The 14,758-nt window shown below is 36.9% G+C and overlaps 1 protein-coding gene across 7 annotated transcripts in view; it reads left to right on the top strand.

Moving 5' to 3' along the window:
* CNTN4 (contactin 4) overlaps window positions 1-14,758 on the top strand; it is an 877,388-nt gene that overhangs the window by 838,423 nt on the left and 24,207 nt on the right. For 6 of the 7 annotated variants that reach the window (XM_087866847.1, XM_087866848.1, XM_045808107.2 and 3 more), the window contains one exon: window positions 12,700-12,875. In XM_087866847.1, the coding sequence (XP_087722973.1) occupies window positions 12,700-12,875 (176 nt within the window). The remainder of the gene's footprint in view (window positions 1-12,699; window positions 12,876-14,758) is intronic. The other variant, XM_087866849.1, reaches the window with a different exon arrangement.

Raw genomic sequence — 14,758 nt, 5'->3', positions numbered from 1 at the left:
TTTCTGCAGTATATTCATTTTTAAATTTTACATTTTCAGGGGCTCCTGGGTGGCTTAGTTGGTTGAGCGTCTGCCTTCAGCTCAGGTCATGATCCCAGGCTCCTGGGATTGAGTCCCTCATCGGGCTCTGTGCTCAGAAGGAAGCCTGATTCTCCCTCTGCCTGCCACTCCCCCTGCTTGTGCTCGCTTTTTCTCTGTCAAATAAATCAATAAGATATTTTTAAATTACATTTTCAATATTAAAACAATCTAAGTCCCATGTTTCCTTCCATTCCATTCTCTTACTTTCCCACATCCCTTCCCTTCCCAGCATGTTGGAGTCTGCACAGTAGCTGAGGATACAAGACAGTGAGGTGGGTTGGAGAGCTGTAGGGAGACATGGGTCCATGGGCACAGAATCCCAGAACATGGGATAGTTGAGTGTGGGTGCAGAGGTGGTGGGCAGAGGGGACAGTTGACAAGGGTAGGTTGGCTAGACTGAGCAAAGAATAAGTTGATTAAGCAAATAAGTAAATGGTTTTTGTTTTGTTTTTATTTATTTGCTATTTTAAATCCAGTAGAGTTAACATACAGTTTTATATTAGTTTCAGGTGTACAATAGATTCAGCAATCCTATACATTACTAAGTGTTCATCAGGATAAGTGTACTCTTAATCCCCTTCACCTATTTCACCCATCCTCCCACGCACCACCCCTCTGGAACAAACTCCATCAGTTTGTTCTCTATAGTTAAGAGTCTGTTTTCTTGGTTTGTCTCTTTCTTTTTCTTTCCCCTTTGTTCATTTGTGTTTGTTTGTTTGTTTGTTTGTTTTTTAGGATTTATGTATTTATTTATTTGAGGGAGAGTGCAAGGCAAGGGAGAGGCAGAGAAAGAATCCCTAGGAGACGGCCCACTGATCAAGGAACCAATGCGGGACTCAATCTCACAAACGAGATTGTGACCTGAGCTGAAACCAAGAGTCAGACGCTCAACCGAGCCACCCAGGCGCCGCCATTTGTTTTGTTTCTTGATTCCACATACGAGTGAAATCATATGGTATTTGTCTTTCTCTGACTGACTTATTTCACTTAGCATTAAGTGAAATATCTCTCTAGCTCTATCCATGTTGTGCAAATAGCAAGATTTCATTCTTTTTTATGGCTGAATAATATTTCATTTTATATATATATACCACATTTTCTTTATCCATTCATCTATCAGCGGAGATTTGGGCTGCTTCCATAATTTAGCTATAGTATATAATGCTGCAGTAAACATAGGGGTACATGTATCCCTTCAAATTAGTGTTTTTGGATTTTGTTTTAGTAAATACCCAGTAGTATGATTGCTAAATCATAGGGTATTTCTATTTTTAACTTTTTGAGAAAACTGCATACTGTTTTCTGCAGTGGCTGCACCAGTTTGCATTCCTACCAACAGTGCACTAGGCTTCCTTTTTCTCCACATCCTGGCCAACACATGTTGTTTCTCATTTTTATTTTAGCCATTCTGACAGGTGTGAGGTGATATCTCATTGTAGTTTTGATTTACATTTCCCTGATGATGAGTGATGTTGAGCATCTTTTCATGTGTCTGTTGGCATCTGGATGTCTTCTTCAGAAAAGTGTCTGTTCATGTCTTCTGCCTTCTGCCCATTTCTTATCTGGGTTATTTGTGTTTTGGGTGTTGAGTTTGATAAGTTCTTTATATATTTTGAATACTAACCCTTTATCAGATATGTCATTTGCAAATATCTTCTCCCATTCAGTAGGTTACCTTTCAGTTTTATTGTTTCCTTCACCATGCCGAAGATTTTTTTTTTTTTTTTGGTGTAGTCCTCATAGCTTAGTTTTGCTTTTATTTCCCTTGCCTCAGAAGACATATCTAGAAAAATGTTGTCATAGCAGATGTGAAAGAAATGACTGCCTCTGCTCTCTTCTAGGATTTTTATGGTTTCAGGTATCACGTTCATGTCTTTAATTGACTTTGAGATTATTTTTGTATATGGTATAAGAAACTGGTCCAGTTTTGTTCTTTTGCATGTAGCTGTTTAGTTTTCCCAACACCATTTGTGAGAGACTTTTTCCCATTGCGTATTCTCGACTCTTTTGTCAAAGATTAATAGACCGTATAAGCAAGGGTTTGTTTCTGGGTTTTCTGTCCTGTTCTGTTGATCGTTGTGTCTATCTTTGTGCCAGTATCATACTGTTATGATTATTACAGTTTTGTAATATAACTTGAAGTCTGGCATTGTGATACTTCCAGCTTTGCTTTTCTTTTTCAGTATTGTTTTTGGCTCTTCACAGTCTTTGGTGGTTCCATACAAATTAGGATTGCTTGTTGCAGTTCTGTGAAAAATACTGTTGGTATTTTGATAAGGATTGCATTAAATCTGTAGATTTCTTTGGGTAATATGGACATTTTAACAATCTTTGTTCTTGCCTTCCATGGCCATGAGATATCCTTCCATTTGTTTGTGTCATCTTCAATTTCTTTCATCAGTGTTTTATAGTTTTCAGAGTACAGGTCTTTCACCTCTTTGGTTGGTTTATTCCTAGGTATTTTATTATTTTTGTTGCAAATTGTAAATGAGATTGCTTTTTTAGTTTTTCTTTCTATTGCTTCATTATTAATGTGTAGAAATGCAATGGACTTCTGTACATTAATTTTGTATCCTGCGACTTTATTGAATTCATTTATCAGTTTCAGTACTCTTTTGGTGGAGTCTTTAGGGCTTTCTATCATAGTATCATGTCATCTGCAAATAGTCAAAGTTTTACTTTTCCCTTACCAAGCTGGATGCCTTTTATGCCTTTTGGTTTTCTGATTGCTGTCGCTAGGACTTCCAGTAGTATGTTGAATAAAAGTGATGAGAGTGGACGTTCTTGTCTTATTCCTGATCTTAGGGGGACGAGCACTTAGTTTTTCAACATTGAGTGTGATGTTAATTGTGGGTTTTTCACATGGGACCTTTATTATGTTGAGGTATGTCCCCTCTGACCCTATTTTGTTGAGGGTTTTTATCATGAATGGACATCATGCTCTGTCAAATGCTTTTTCTGCATCTATTGAAACGATCATATGGTCTTTATCCTCCTTTCTTTTATTCATGTGTTGTATCACATTGATTGATTTGTGAATATTAAACCACCCTTGCATCCCTCAAATAAATCCCACTTGATCATGGTGAATGATTTTTTTAAATGTATTGTTGGATGTAATTTGCTAATATTTTGTTGAGGACTTTCACATCTATGTTCATCAGAGATATCAGCCTGTAGTTCTCTTTCTGTGTAAGGTCTTTATCTGGTTTTGGTATCAGGGAAATGCAAGCCTTTTAGAATGAATTTTAAAGTTTTTCTTCTCTTCTATCTTTTGGAATAGTTTGAGAAGAATAGATATTAACTTTTCTTTAAGTGTTTGATAGAATGCATCTGTGAAGCCATCTGGTCCTGGATTTTTGTTTGTTGGAAGTTTTGTGTTTTTTTTATAATAATTTTTTATTATGTTCTGTTAGTCACCATACAGTACATCCCAAGTTTTTGATGTAAAGTTCCATGATTCATTACTTGCGTATAACACCCAGTGCACCATGCAATACGTGCCCTCCTTAATACCCATCAATGGCCTATCCCGATCCCCCACTCCCCTCCCCTCTAAAGCCCTCAGAAGTTGTTTTTTTTTTTTAATACTGATTCAATTTCATTGCTGATCATTGGTCTGTTCAAATTTTCTATTTCTTTCTGATTCAGTTTCAGTAAGTTGTATGTTTCTAGGAATTTATCTACGTTGTCTAATTTGTTGGCATGTAATTTTTCATAATACTCCCTTCTCATCCTTTTCATTTCTATGGTGTTGGTTGTTATTTCTCCTTTTTCATTTCTGATTATGTTTATATGAGTCCTCACTCTCTGTCTCTCTTTTCTATGTCTCTGGCTAAAGATTTATCAATTTTGTTGATCTTGTCAAAGAACCGGCTCCTGGTTTCATTAATCTGTTCTAGTGTGGGTTTCTTGTTTCTATTTCACTTATTTCTGCTCTAATCTTTTTTACTTCCTTCCTTCTACTGTTTTTGGGTTTATTTGTTTTTCTTTTTCTAGCTCCTTCAGGTGTAAGTTTAGGTTGTTTGAGATTTTTCTTGCTTCTTGAGGTAGGCCTCTATTGCTATAAATTCCCTCTTAGAACAGCTTTTTCTGCATCCCAAAGATTTTGGACCATTGTGGTTTCATTTTCATTTGTCTCCGTGTAATTTTTTATTTACTCTTTTATTTCTTGGTGACTCATTCATTGTTTAGTAGCATGTTATTAACCTCCAGTTATTTATGCTCTTTCCAGATTTTTTCTTGTGGTTAATTTTTAGTTTCATAGCATTGTGGTTAGAAAAGATATATGGAATACCTTTGATCTTTTTGAATTTGTTAAGACTTGTTCTGTGGCCTAATGTGTGATCTATTCTGGAGAATGTTCCATGTACAATTGAAAAGAATATGTGTTCTGCTTTTTTAGGATAAAATGCTCTGAATATATCTGTTAAATCCATCTGGTACAATGTGTCATTCAAAGCCACTGTTTCTTTGTTGATTTTCTGTTTAGATCATCTATTCATTGTTGTAAGTGGGGTGCTAAGTCCCCTACTATTATTTTATTATCAATTATTCCCTTTATGTTTGTTATTAACTGATGTAAGTATTTGGGCTCTCCCATGTTGGGTGCATAATATTTCCAAGTGTGATATCTTCCTTTTTTTTTTTTAAGATTTTTTTTTTTTTTTTTTTTGTCAGAGAGAGAGAGAGCACGCATACAAGCAGGGGGGGCAGCAGACAGAGGGAGAAGCAGGCTCCCTGCTGAGCAAGGAGCCTGATGCAGGACTTGATTCCAGGAAGCTGGGATCATGACCTGAGCTGAAGGCAGACATTTAACTGACTGAGCAGGTGTGCCAAGTGTTACATCTTCTTGTTGGATTGTCCCCTTAATGATGGATTACATAGTGTCCTTCTTTGTCTCTTGTTACAATCTTTGTTTGATATGAGTATTGCTACCCTGGTTTTCTTTTCACATCCATTTGCAGGTTAGTTCTCTTTTTAATTTTTGAGGGACTTCTATACCATTTTTTATAGTAGCTGTCCCAGCTTGTGTTCCAACCAGCAATGCACTAGAGTTTTTCTCCACATCTTCACTAATACTTGTTGTTTTTTGTGTTTTGATTTTAGCCATTCTGACAGATGTGAGATGATATCCCACTGTAGTTTTGATTTTCATTTTCCTGATGATGAGTGATTTTGATCATCTTGTCATGTGTCTATTGGCCATTTAGGTGTCTTCTTTGAAGAAATACTTGTTCATCTCTTCTGCCCATTTTTTAATTGGATTTTTGTTTTTTGGGTGTTGAGTTGAAATGAGTAAATGTTTTGACGACAAGATCTAGAAATAATTGTAGAGGTGTATGTATGTGTATTATACATATGTGTGTGTGTATGTGTGCACACACTTAGCTCTTTGGCGAAGGGGGCATAGAATCAATAAGTACATAGTGTCCACATCTTGATTTCTCAAAACCATCCTCCACTAAAAAGAACCAGTCCTCCCTGCAGAAATTGCTGATTCTAGGACTACAGCAAAGTGTAAGATGAGCCTGGAACATCTTATTAAGCCAGACAGTTAGGAACCACTCAAGAAATGAGCGAAATGTCACAAGGACACAGGAGTCAGCTTAAAAGGATTGTGACTGGCCAAAATGGGGACTATTTGAGCACCAAAATAAATAACAATAGTAATGTATTACAACCCATTGAATAAAATAGGAAGTCAATAGTAAATAGATGAATGAGTGAATGAATGAATGAATGAATGAATGAATGAAAGGGGAAAGTTCTTCCTTAAAGGAAAATGTCATCCAGTACATGTAGAAGGAATGATGGAAACAGACTTGTCATCCAGCAATCATCATAGGGGTGGTTGCTTTAGGCAGTAGTATTTAATGGATCCTAAGTCTGGTGGGTAGAGGTTTGATGAGTGTTAGAATATTGGTGTAATTTCAGAATACCTCCTCACAAAATTCTAATCAGTTACAAGGGGGAAAATGTTAAATATGAGGTAAAGAAACCATGCAGACACCAACACGGCCAGGTGATCATGGTTTTTAACCATGGTTTGTTTGTTTGTTTGTTTGTTTGTTTGTTTGTTTGTTTGTTTTTTAAGACTTTATTTATTTAAGAGAGAGAGTGAGAGAGAGAAGGCAAGAGACAGGGTAGGATCAGAGGGAGAAGCAGACTCTCCCTGAGTGGGGAGCCCGATGCGGAGCTTGATCCTGGGACTCTGGGATCGTGGCCAGAGCCAAGGCAGACACTTAACCGACTGAGCCACCCAGGTGCCCTTAACCATGGTTTTTAACCATGCTCAGTGTGAAGATGAGTTCACATCACATCACATTACATAGCTCCTGATCCAATGCACTTAGACGATACACCACAACATTTCAGTGTTGTTCCTGCTGAGAATGCACAACCTAAATCAGGTCATGCAACATCAGATAAATCCAGGTTGAGAGTCATCCTATAGAATGTAAGGCCTATTCTCTTTAAAACTGTCAAGGATTTGAAAGGTAGGGAAAGACTAAAGAAATGGTCTAACTTGATGGGCCTGGAGAAGCATGACAAATAAATTCAACATGCTTTCGTGGATAAGGTTCTGGACTAAAATATAAAGAGACATGACTGAGAAGGTTAGCAAATTTTGAATGGGATCTGAATTGCAAAGTGATGATGTACCGGGGTTGATTTCTTTATTTGAAGGGTCATATGCTGGGGTGCCTGGGTGGCTCAGTCGTTAAGCATCTGCCTTTGGCTCAGGGTGTGATCCTGGCGTTCTGGGATCGAGCCCCACGTCAGACTCCTCCGCTGGAAGCCTGCTTCTTCTTCTCCCACTTCCCCTGCTTGTGTTCCCTCTCTCGCTGGCTGTCTCTATCTCTGTCAAATAAATAAATAAAATCTTTAAAAAGAAAAATGAAGGGTCATATGCTGATTATTAGGAAAGTGTCCTTGTTTCCATAAACACATGCTGGAATGTTTCAGGGTGATGAGACCTCATGTCTGTAGTTACTCTCAAAAGGTTCAGAAAAAAGCTAATGATAATGAGTAAATATTATATGTTATAGAGAATATCATGCTTGTTTATTATATTATATTATATATATTATATATATATATTATATTATATATCTTCATTATATGCAAGAAGGAAAGAAGCAAATGCAGTAAAATATTAACAATGGAGAGGTCTGTGTAAAGGTGAAAGAATTCTTTGTAAGTTCCTGGCAACTTTTCTGTAAGTTTGAAATTATGCAAAAATAAATTATTTTAAAAATAAATTGCTCTTTTAAAATAAGAAAAAAATAAATCCTAAATGTGGCCTTAGAGGCAAAAGTCCGTAATAAACACAGAGGAAGAGCCAGAGTTTCCACAGTGAGTGAACCCTTCGGTGGCTCCTTTTTTATGTTCTGTTGGGTAAATAATAAGAAATATTACACAATACCTTCCCAGTCTACAACACTTAAAGGTTCAGGGCCTTATTTGTATCATTAACCAATACCACCATTCACAGATTGTCAACAACTTATCCTTAACCACCTCTCATGAGTAGGTACAGAGCTAGTCACCAGGGATTATCAAAATATAAGATGTGGTCACTGACTCCCAGGAACCTGATCATAGGGAAGAAACTGGATATATGTAAATGATAGTTCATGGCAATGTTCAAGCTTAATGTTGAAGAAAGAGAAAAGGCTTCACTAAAGGAAAAGATCACCATTGAGTAGGATGGTCAGGGAAGCATCAGTCTTCAGAGGGTCATAGGCTTTATCTAGCCTGGCTGGCCTTAAGTGTAACCTGACCTACCTTCTCTGACAGTGCCCATCTCTGCTTGAATACTTTTAGAAATGCTGATTCACATTCTCCTGAGGCAGCCCATTTCCCTGTTGATAAGGTCAGATTATTGGAAAGTTCTGTCTTATACAGAGCCAAAATATACCTTTTGTACCTTGTACTTTGGACGACGCAAAGTAAGTTTAATTCATCATCTGCCTATAAACCCTTCACGTATTTGAAGACCGTGCTCATGTCTCCTGTAATTTCTCTTCCTTATGTCAAACATTTTCAGTTATTTTAACTGTTATAGATTTATTATGTGCTTCACTACTCTAGATGCACTAATCTGCCAGTGAATCCAAGAGATGTTCCTAGCCAAGCTGTGGTCTCATTCATGCAAAATACAATGGGATTTTTACCTCTCTAAGATGGAATGCCACATGCTATTTGTTTAACTTAAGATTGCATTAGCTTTTTGGGGCAACTTCACAAACCCTGTTGACACTGAGATGTTCAAGTCTTTTCCACGTGAGCTGCCAATCCAGTCTTCTTCTAGCCTGTACCTTTGTAGCTGATTTTTTTAAGTGTAGTCTTTTGCCTTTATCCCTATTATATTTCATACTAAGTGAAAGAATTGGTCCAGCTTGAAGTCGTTGTGAATTTTGAATTTCATCTCATGTTTAGAGTATTCCTTTTATGTGTGTTTTATGCAGAAATGATAGATATAGTTCATCCAACACAGGTTTTATTTTTATTCAAAAAATGGGACCAATGCAGAGAGTGGAAATTCATTCCCAGGATGCAACCTCCAGGTTTATTGTGGAAATTAATCTACCATCTTTGTTGTGGCATTTAACTACCATTAAAATAGTTCTCTGGCCATTCCCCCTTGTGCCATTTCAGGTGAGCTGTCAGCTCTTTGACTAGCTCCTGTTTTTGAAGAATCCCATTTTTAAAGTTCCATCTATAAAAATTAATATAAAAAAGAAGACACAACGTGACTCAAAGGCATAATCAAAACCATTACAGTAAAGAAATTCACTAACAAAAGGAGATGTATACCTTCTGTAAATGAAGAGGAATGAAACACACATTAAGTACTTTCCTGATAGTCATGAAGTGAATACCCTGGCACTGTGAGTGAAGGTATTTACCAACTAAAAGGAAGGGTTTGTATTGTATAGGAAAAGCAAAATCAAAATAGAATTCTTGTCCTGTGAACCCACAGGTACTTGTTTTTACAGATAATAAAAGCCCTAGTTCAGAAAGCTTTTCCACCAACAGGGAAAGTCAGAGGATAATATGACTTAGATAGTAAGTATTGTAATTTATGCATCAAATTGTTGACCTAATCATTAACAGAGTTGTTAATAATTGTCTCTCTCTCATGGTTGTCGTGCTCTCGAGAACAAAGCACTTGCTGTACTTTCCGTCCTCAATCTATTATAGAAAAGGTAGAACATGATTATTTTTTTTATTTTATCCTGGGAATGTTAAACACTGGGTAAATGTATACATTTTAAGCATCAGTCCTCTGGAGTTCTGAATTTATCATTCTCTGCAGGATGAACCAACCACAAGCAGAAAAGTTTAGGGGTGTTGTTGGTCATATTTATTGTTGGTATTTAATTACATCCAAATCCAGACATCAATTCACATCTCGAGTCCTAATTGCCTTTGAGAGTTCTATGCACAGAACAATAGCTGGAGTGACTCTTCAGAACAGAAGTCGTAAATATAGGTTCTTCCTGATCTTGATGAATTAAAACCCAAGGAGGGGAGATAGTTTTGTTTTGAAGAAGCCATCTGTTTATTTGTGTACAGCGTTGGTATTCAAATTTAAGGAAATTAATCAAGTAAAAAGCATCAGAATTCACAACACAGAAAATAGGAGTACTGAACTGGCATGCAATTTGAGAAAACCAAGTAGATAATAAGGTTTCAACCTCTTTAGTTTAATCTTCTCTAGTCCCAAGGAGACCTCTCTGGTGTGTGTATCCTGCATGACTTGCTTTGCATTGATTCTTGCTACTTCAGGGCTCAGAACATGAATTGGTGACAAGCGCTAAGTTAATGAATTAGCAGCTGTCAGCACAGACCGTACCAGCAGATCCTTGATTTAGAGAACTTCTCTGGTTCTTGGTTAACAGGCAACTGAGTTCACTAATAATAAAATCTGTCCCCACTCCCTACATGTGCATAAAGGAATGAACATTTCTTCAGGAAACAATTGTCAATTAAAAATGTGAGCCAGAATTACGAATGACTCTAGGCTTTGGTATATGTGCCAGCTCCTTGCTGCTCACCCAGAAGTTGTCAGGAGATAGGGAGCCAAGAGTTGTTAAGGACTTGAGCCTGGACATCTGACTCTGCTCTCAGAAGTTTGACGTGTGAGCTTAGAGCTAGAGCCAGAATTGGATGCATAAAGTCATCGCTCCTTTTTACCTTTTTAAGGCAGTAACTTCATTACTCTTGCAGTGAGACCCTCTGAAACTGTCTTCACAGGCTTCTCCGAATTTCTTCTGCATTTAAATATCTTAAGTTGACTACACGTAAGCAAGAGTACAAATTGCTATATAATGATGCCCTTAGACTTGTTCTCTGGATGATTTGTGAATGGGCATCATGTTTTCAGCTAAATGAAAGGACGCAGCTCAGCACAGTAGATAGTTCCTTTTAAACACTCTTAGGCATCAGTTTCCCTCAATCATTAGGTAGAGATGTTTACAATACCTATTTGTTAAGAATAAATGAAATAATCTACGTAAAGTCTTAACACGGTGTCTGGAATGTAAGGGGTTCAGCTAGTTATTATGAATGTTTCTATTCCCTCATTCTCTTTTCTATCTCTTTTGGTACCAAGACGCTGTCATCCATATAACACACGCTACACGCTTGGTGGATAAATCAACAAATGAATGTTCTTTAAGATAAGAATCTAAATTGTGAAATCAGTAGACAGCCAGTTAAAGGAGAAGTAGGCAAAATCTTACCGAATAAAAACCATACACACATGTGATTTTGGCCAGGAATTATTTGATCCAGTCTTCTTTCGATAGATGAGGAAAATTTAAATTTAAAAGTGAGAATTATTCTAAAGTGTTTTGTTCTCAATTCCTTCCCTCATTAAAAAAAAAATCTTGATCTGTATTTATACCTGCAGATCAGTTAATCACTAGAGCAAATTTTGATGATGTGATTTGTAAAAGCCTCAGGTTTTAAAATAAAGGATTTTCCCTCCCATTATCTCTTAGCTGGCAAAACTTGTTTTTACCTTCTCTTCTCATGGATATCACTCGTACAACAATGACCAAAAGCACAGCAATCCATTTATGATCTTTTCCTAGTTTTGGAAAACAGCAAAAAGTATATTTCACTCCAAGCTAATAATCTGTTTATGGACACAGACTTTCCTTTTCTAATGACTTGAGATGTGTGCTTTCCATAGTTGGATAAAAGGGCAGAAAACTCTTTTAAATACTCTCTTTAAAGAGGACATTTTTGTATGCGTTGTTGGAAAGTAAGACCCATCAAACACGTCCTATGAGACATCATTTCAAAATTTTCAGCTGAGATTTTAATCGAGGAGATACACTTAATAAATATTTATATACCCCACAGCCTGAAATACAATCTGTGACTATGGAAGGGTATTAATCAATGTTCTTTCATTGTTTTGTTTGTTTTTGATTTGTCTTCTTTGTTATGGTTTGTTTGGTTGGTTTAGTTTAATTTGGTTTAGTGCAGAGAAATTTCTGGAATATGGCTGAATTCAGAATTTCATTCTTTGGGTATTTTTATGACCTTTATCTTTAACTCAAATTTCTTTTCACCATGTATTCTGACAACATTTATGAACCATGTTGCAGTGAAAAATAAAAGATCATCGGCACGTGAATGTAGGATTAGTGTTTATAAACTGTCTCAGCTAAACAAGCCCATTTCATTTTCAATTAAAATCATAATGTAAAGGGTGAATTTAAAAGCAAATTAGTACTTATTTTAAAGATGTAATATTCATATGCAAATATATAATTTTGTCATGAGTTTATTACAGCATTTTTATATTTATTTAAAAAATTGCTAAAATGTCTTTGTTTCAAGATGGTTGAGACTATAAACTTAATAGTACATTATGCAGATTATAAAAATGTGTGGATAAAGATATAAACCTATATTATATTAACTAGAGAAAAAAGGGAAATCATATGTGTATCATGTTTACAAGAATGCAAAACAAAATAACTGAAAAAAAACAAAACTATAAACCAAAAAGACAGAGGGAAATTATACCAAAATAAAAAAAGATGTTTTATCTGGACAGTAAGGAGAGTAAGTAGGATTTGTTTTGTTTTGTATTGATTTTTTGGTCTCCTCTTTTAACTTTCTTAAATTTCCTAAATTTCCCATACTAAAAACATTTATCACTTTTATAATAAGGGGGGGAAGCCAAAAACTCCAAATTAACATGGATTTCTCCTGTTAGTATTCAACTGAATTACTGCTTTCTAGTGACACTGGGGAGATACGAAAACCTTTTTAAAGAGGCAATTTCTGAGCAAGCTGTCAGAAGTAGGCCCTTCCGTGAATGTCTTCAGAGATCTAACCTCAGTGCTCCCCAGCTGAGTTTTGTTGCTCTGTGAAGGTTCACATAATGAGTGTTTTCATCTTTTCATATTAAAAATGACCTCCTGGCCTGAATCTCAGCTTCCCAGATGACTAAGGTTTACTGGTCACAGCCTAGGAAAAAATAAAGCAAAACTACTTAGTATTTCATCCTGCTCTTGGATTCTATATTTTATTTCCATACAAGCTCACAGTCTTTGTTGTTGGTTTGCCTTTGTTTTCACCCTACAGATCCAACAAGGGTGATGGTACCCCCTTCCAGCATGGATGTCACTGTTGGAGAAAGTATTGTTCTGCCATGCCAGGTAACACATGATCACTCGCTAGACATCGTGTTTACTTGGTCATTTAATGGACACCTGATAGATTTTGACAAAGATGGGGACCACTTTGAAAGAGTCGGAGGGGTAAGTATTAATAGCAAACTATCTACAGGAAATTTAGTATGCAACTGAACTTCCGCAAAGTGACTCAACTTGTTTAGACTAATTTGAAAAGAAATATAAGGTTATTATCATCTTGTTCCAACACCTTATTTTAAGAAATTCTTGGTTAATTCCTGCTCCTTTTTGCCTGATCATTGTGGCCCTACTTACTGAGTAACCCCATTTGGCAGTCCTGTTCATCCCCACAACAATGCTATAGGCTAGTTATTCTGAACTGCATATGAATGAGGAAACTGGAGCTCAGGGGAAATGCATGGCTTGCCTTGGCCTCATATCCCTAAACTGTGGGACTCAGCTTTAAACTTCAAATATCCTGCTCTGTGCCCCACGCAGTACCATATATCATAGCATCTGATTAAGAAAATATGAGGACAGTTTACTTATGTGATTTTAGTCTGCTGATTAAACTCCCCTTGGCTCTTGTGGAAGTCTCATCATTGTGATATTAGGGCTCTCTTTCTTGAATCTGAAAGCCTGATCAGATTATTTATTATCTCCAGGTAATTTTGAATTCAAATGTTTGAATTTTCATAATGCCTTCCTTTCCATAAAAATACATATTACCATTGAATACACACCAAGATGAGGTTAAATCTGGAAACAAATTTGTATCTATCACAATTGTTCTCAAAAAAATTTTTTTTTACCCTAATACAGCCATATATTCCCATTAGTAATAAAGATTCACTCTGGCTGCCATGCTCATGGAGGGGTCCAACCAAAAGAAAGACAGCAGAAAATAAAAATGAGGCCATGACTTGAAAAAACCCTCCCCATCCCTCTGCCATAGGAATCTAATTTGCCCACTTCATTTTGCCTCCCCTTCCCCTTATGTTGAGAATAAGTGGGCTAAAGCTTATAAAATAATTCATATGATATGTTGAGGGCCTGTTTTCTAATCAACTATAATGCTACTCCTTAATTACATTCTTGCTGCCTTTCTCAAATAATGTCTCTCACGGAACACCAAGAATGATCTGAGCATTTTCTCAATTTTTCCAAAGATCATATACAACTGGTAATATTTTAGATACATAGGAGAGAAGTTAGTTTATTACATCAGTGGATGCCTTGGGTCACGAAGGAGTCTGTCTTGGAATCCTGGTTGAGAAAGGCTGGATGAAATTGCCAATATTAAGCATTCTGGACTTCTTTGGTATGATTCAGCTTAATAACCAAGTGGGAAAGATATTAATTTCACAAGGGCATTGAAGATATTAAATACCTTCCGGTCTAGAAAAGTGCATAGCCCAATGCCTTCCACAAAAGAAGTACTTGATAAAGTTTAATAGTTGTACTAATTGAAGGAAGAGTAACATTGATTTTAATAACAGGAAAGTATAAATTGAGAAAACCTTCATAGATTACACAGAATATTAGTTTTCATGCTAAGACCAATGTCTTGGCCAGGACAGATATTAAAAATATTATCTCCCAGAGGCGCCTGGGTGGCTCAGTCATTAAGAGTCTGCCTTCGGCTCAGGGCGTGATCCCAGAGTCCTGGGATCAAGCCCCACATCGGGCTCCTCTGCTGGGAGCCTGCTTCTTCCTCTCCCACTCCCCCTGATTGTGTTCCCTCTCTCGCTGGCTGTCTCTCTCTGTTGAATAAAATCTTTAAAAAAAAAAAATTATCTCCCAGAATGGCACAGGCACCAACCAATTAGAACAGCTGTCTGACCGATCAAAATAGATGCCCTAGCAGTCAGACAGATGTGGATTTTATGCGGGCCTGGCTGCATGCCAGCCCGGGCTGAGGCATGGGTGGAGACACCCCTAACGGAGTCAAGCACTAATAACCACCTTTTGTAGAGAGTTCTATCTGTGGGATCACTTTCATTAGCCTC

This window comes from Ursus americanus, chromosome 14, assembly GCF_024610735.1.
Source record: "Ursus americanus isolate L20-20 chromosome 14, mUrsAme1.1.p, whole genome shotgun sequence".
Lineage (NCBI taxonomy): Eukaryota > Metazoa > Chordata > Mammalia > Carnivora > Ursidae > Ursus > Ursus americanus.
The sequence above is the reverse complement of the archived record's forward strand: the minus strand, read 5'-3'. Positions and strand labels throughout refer to the sequence as shown.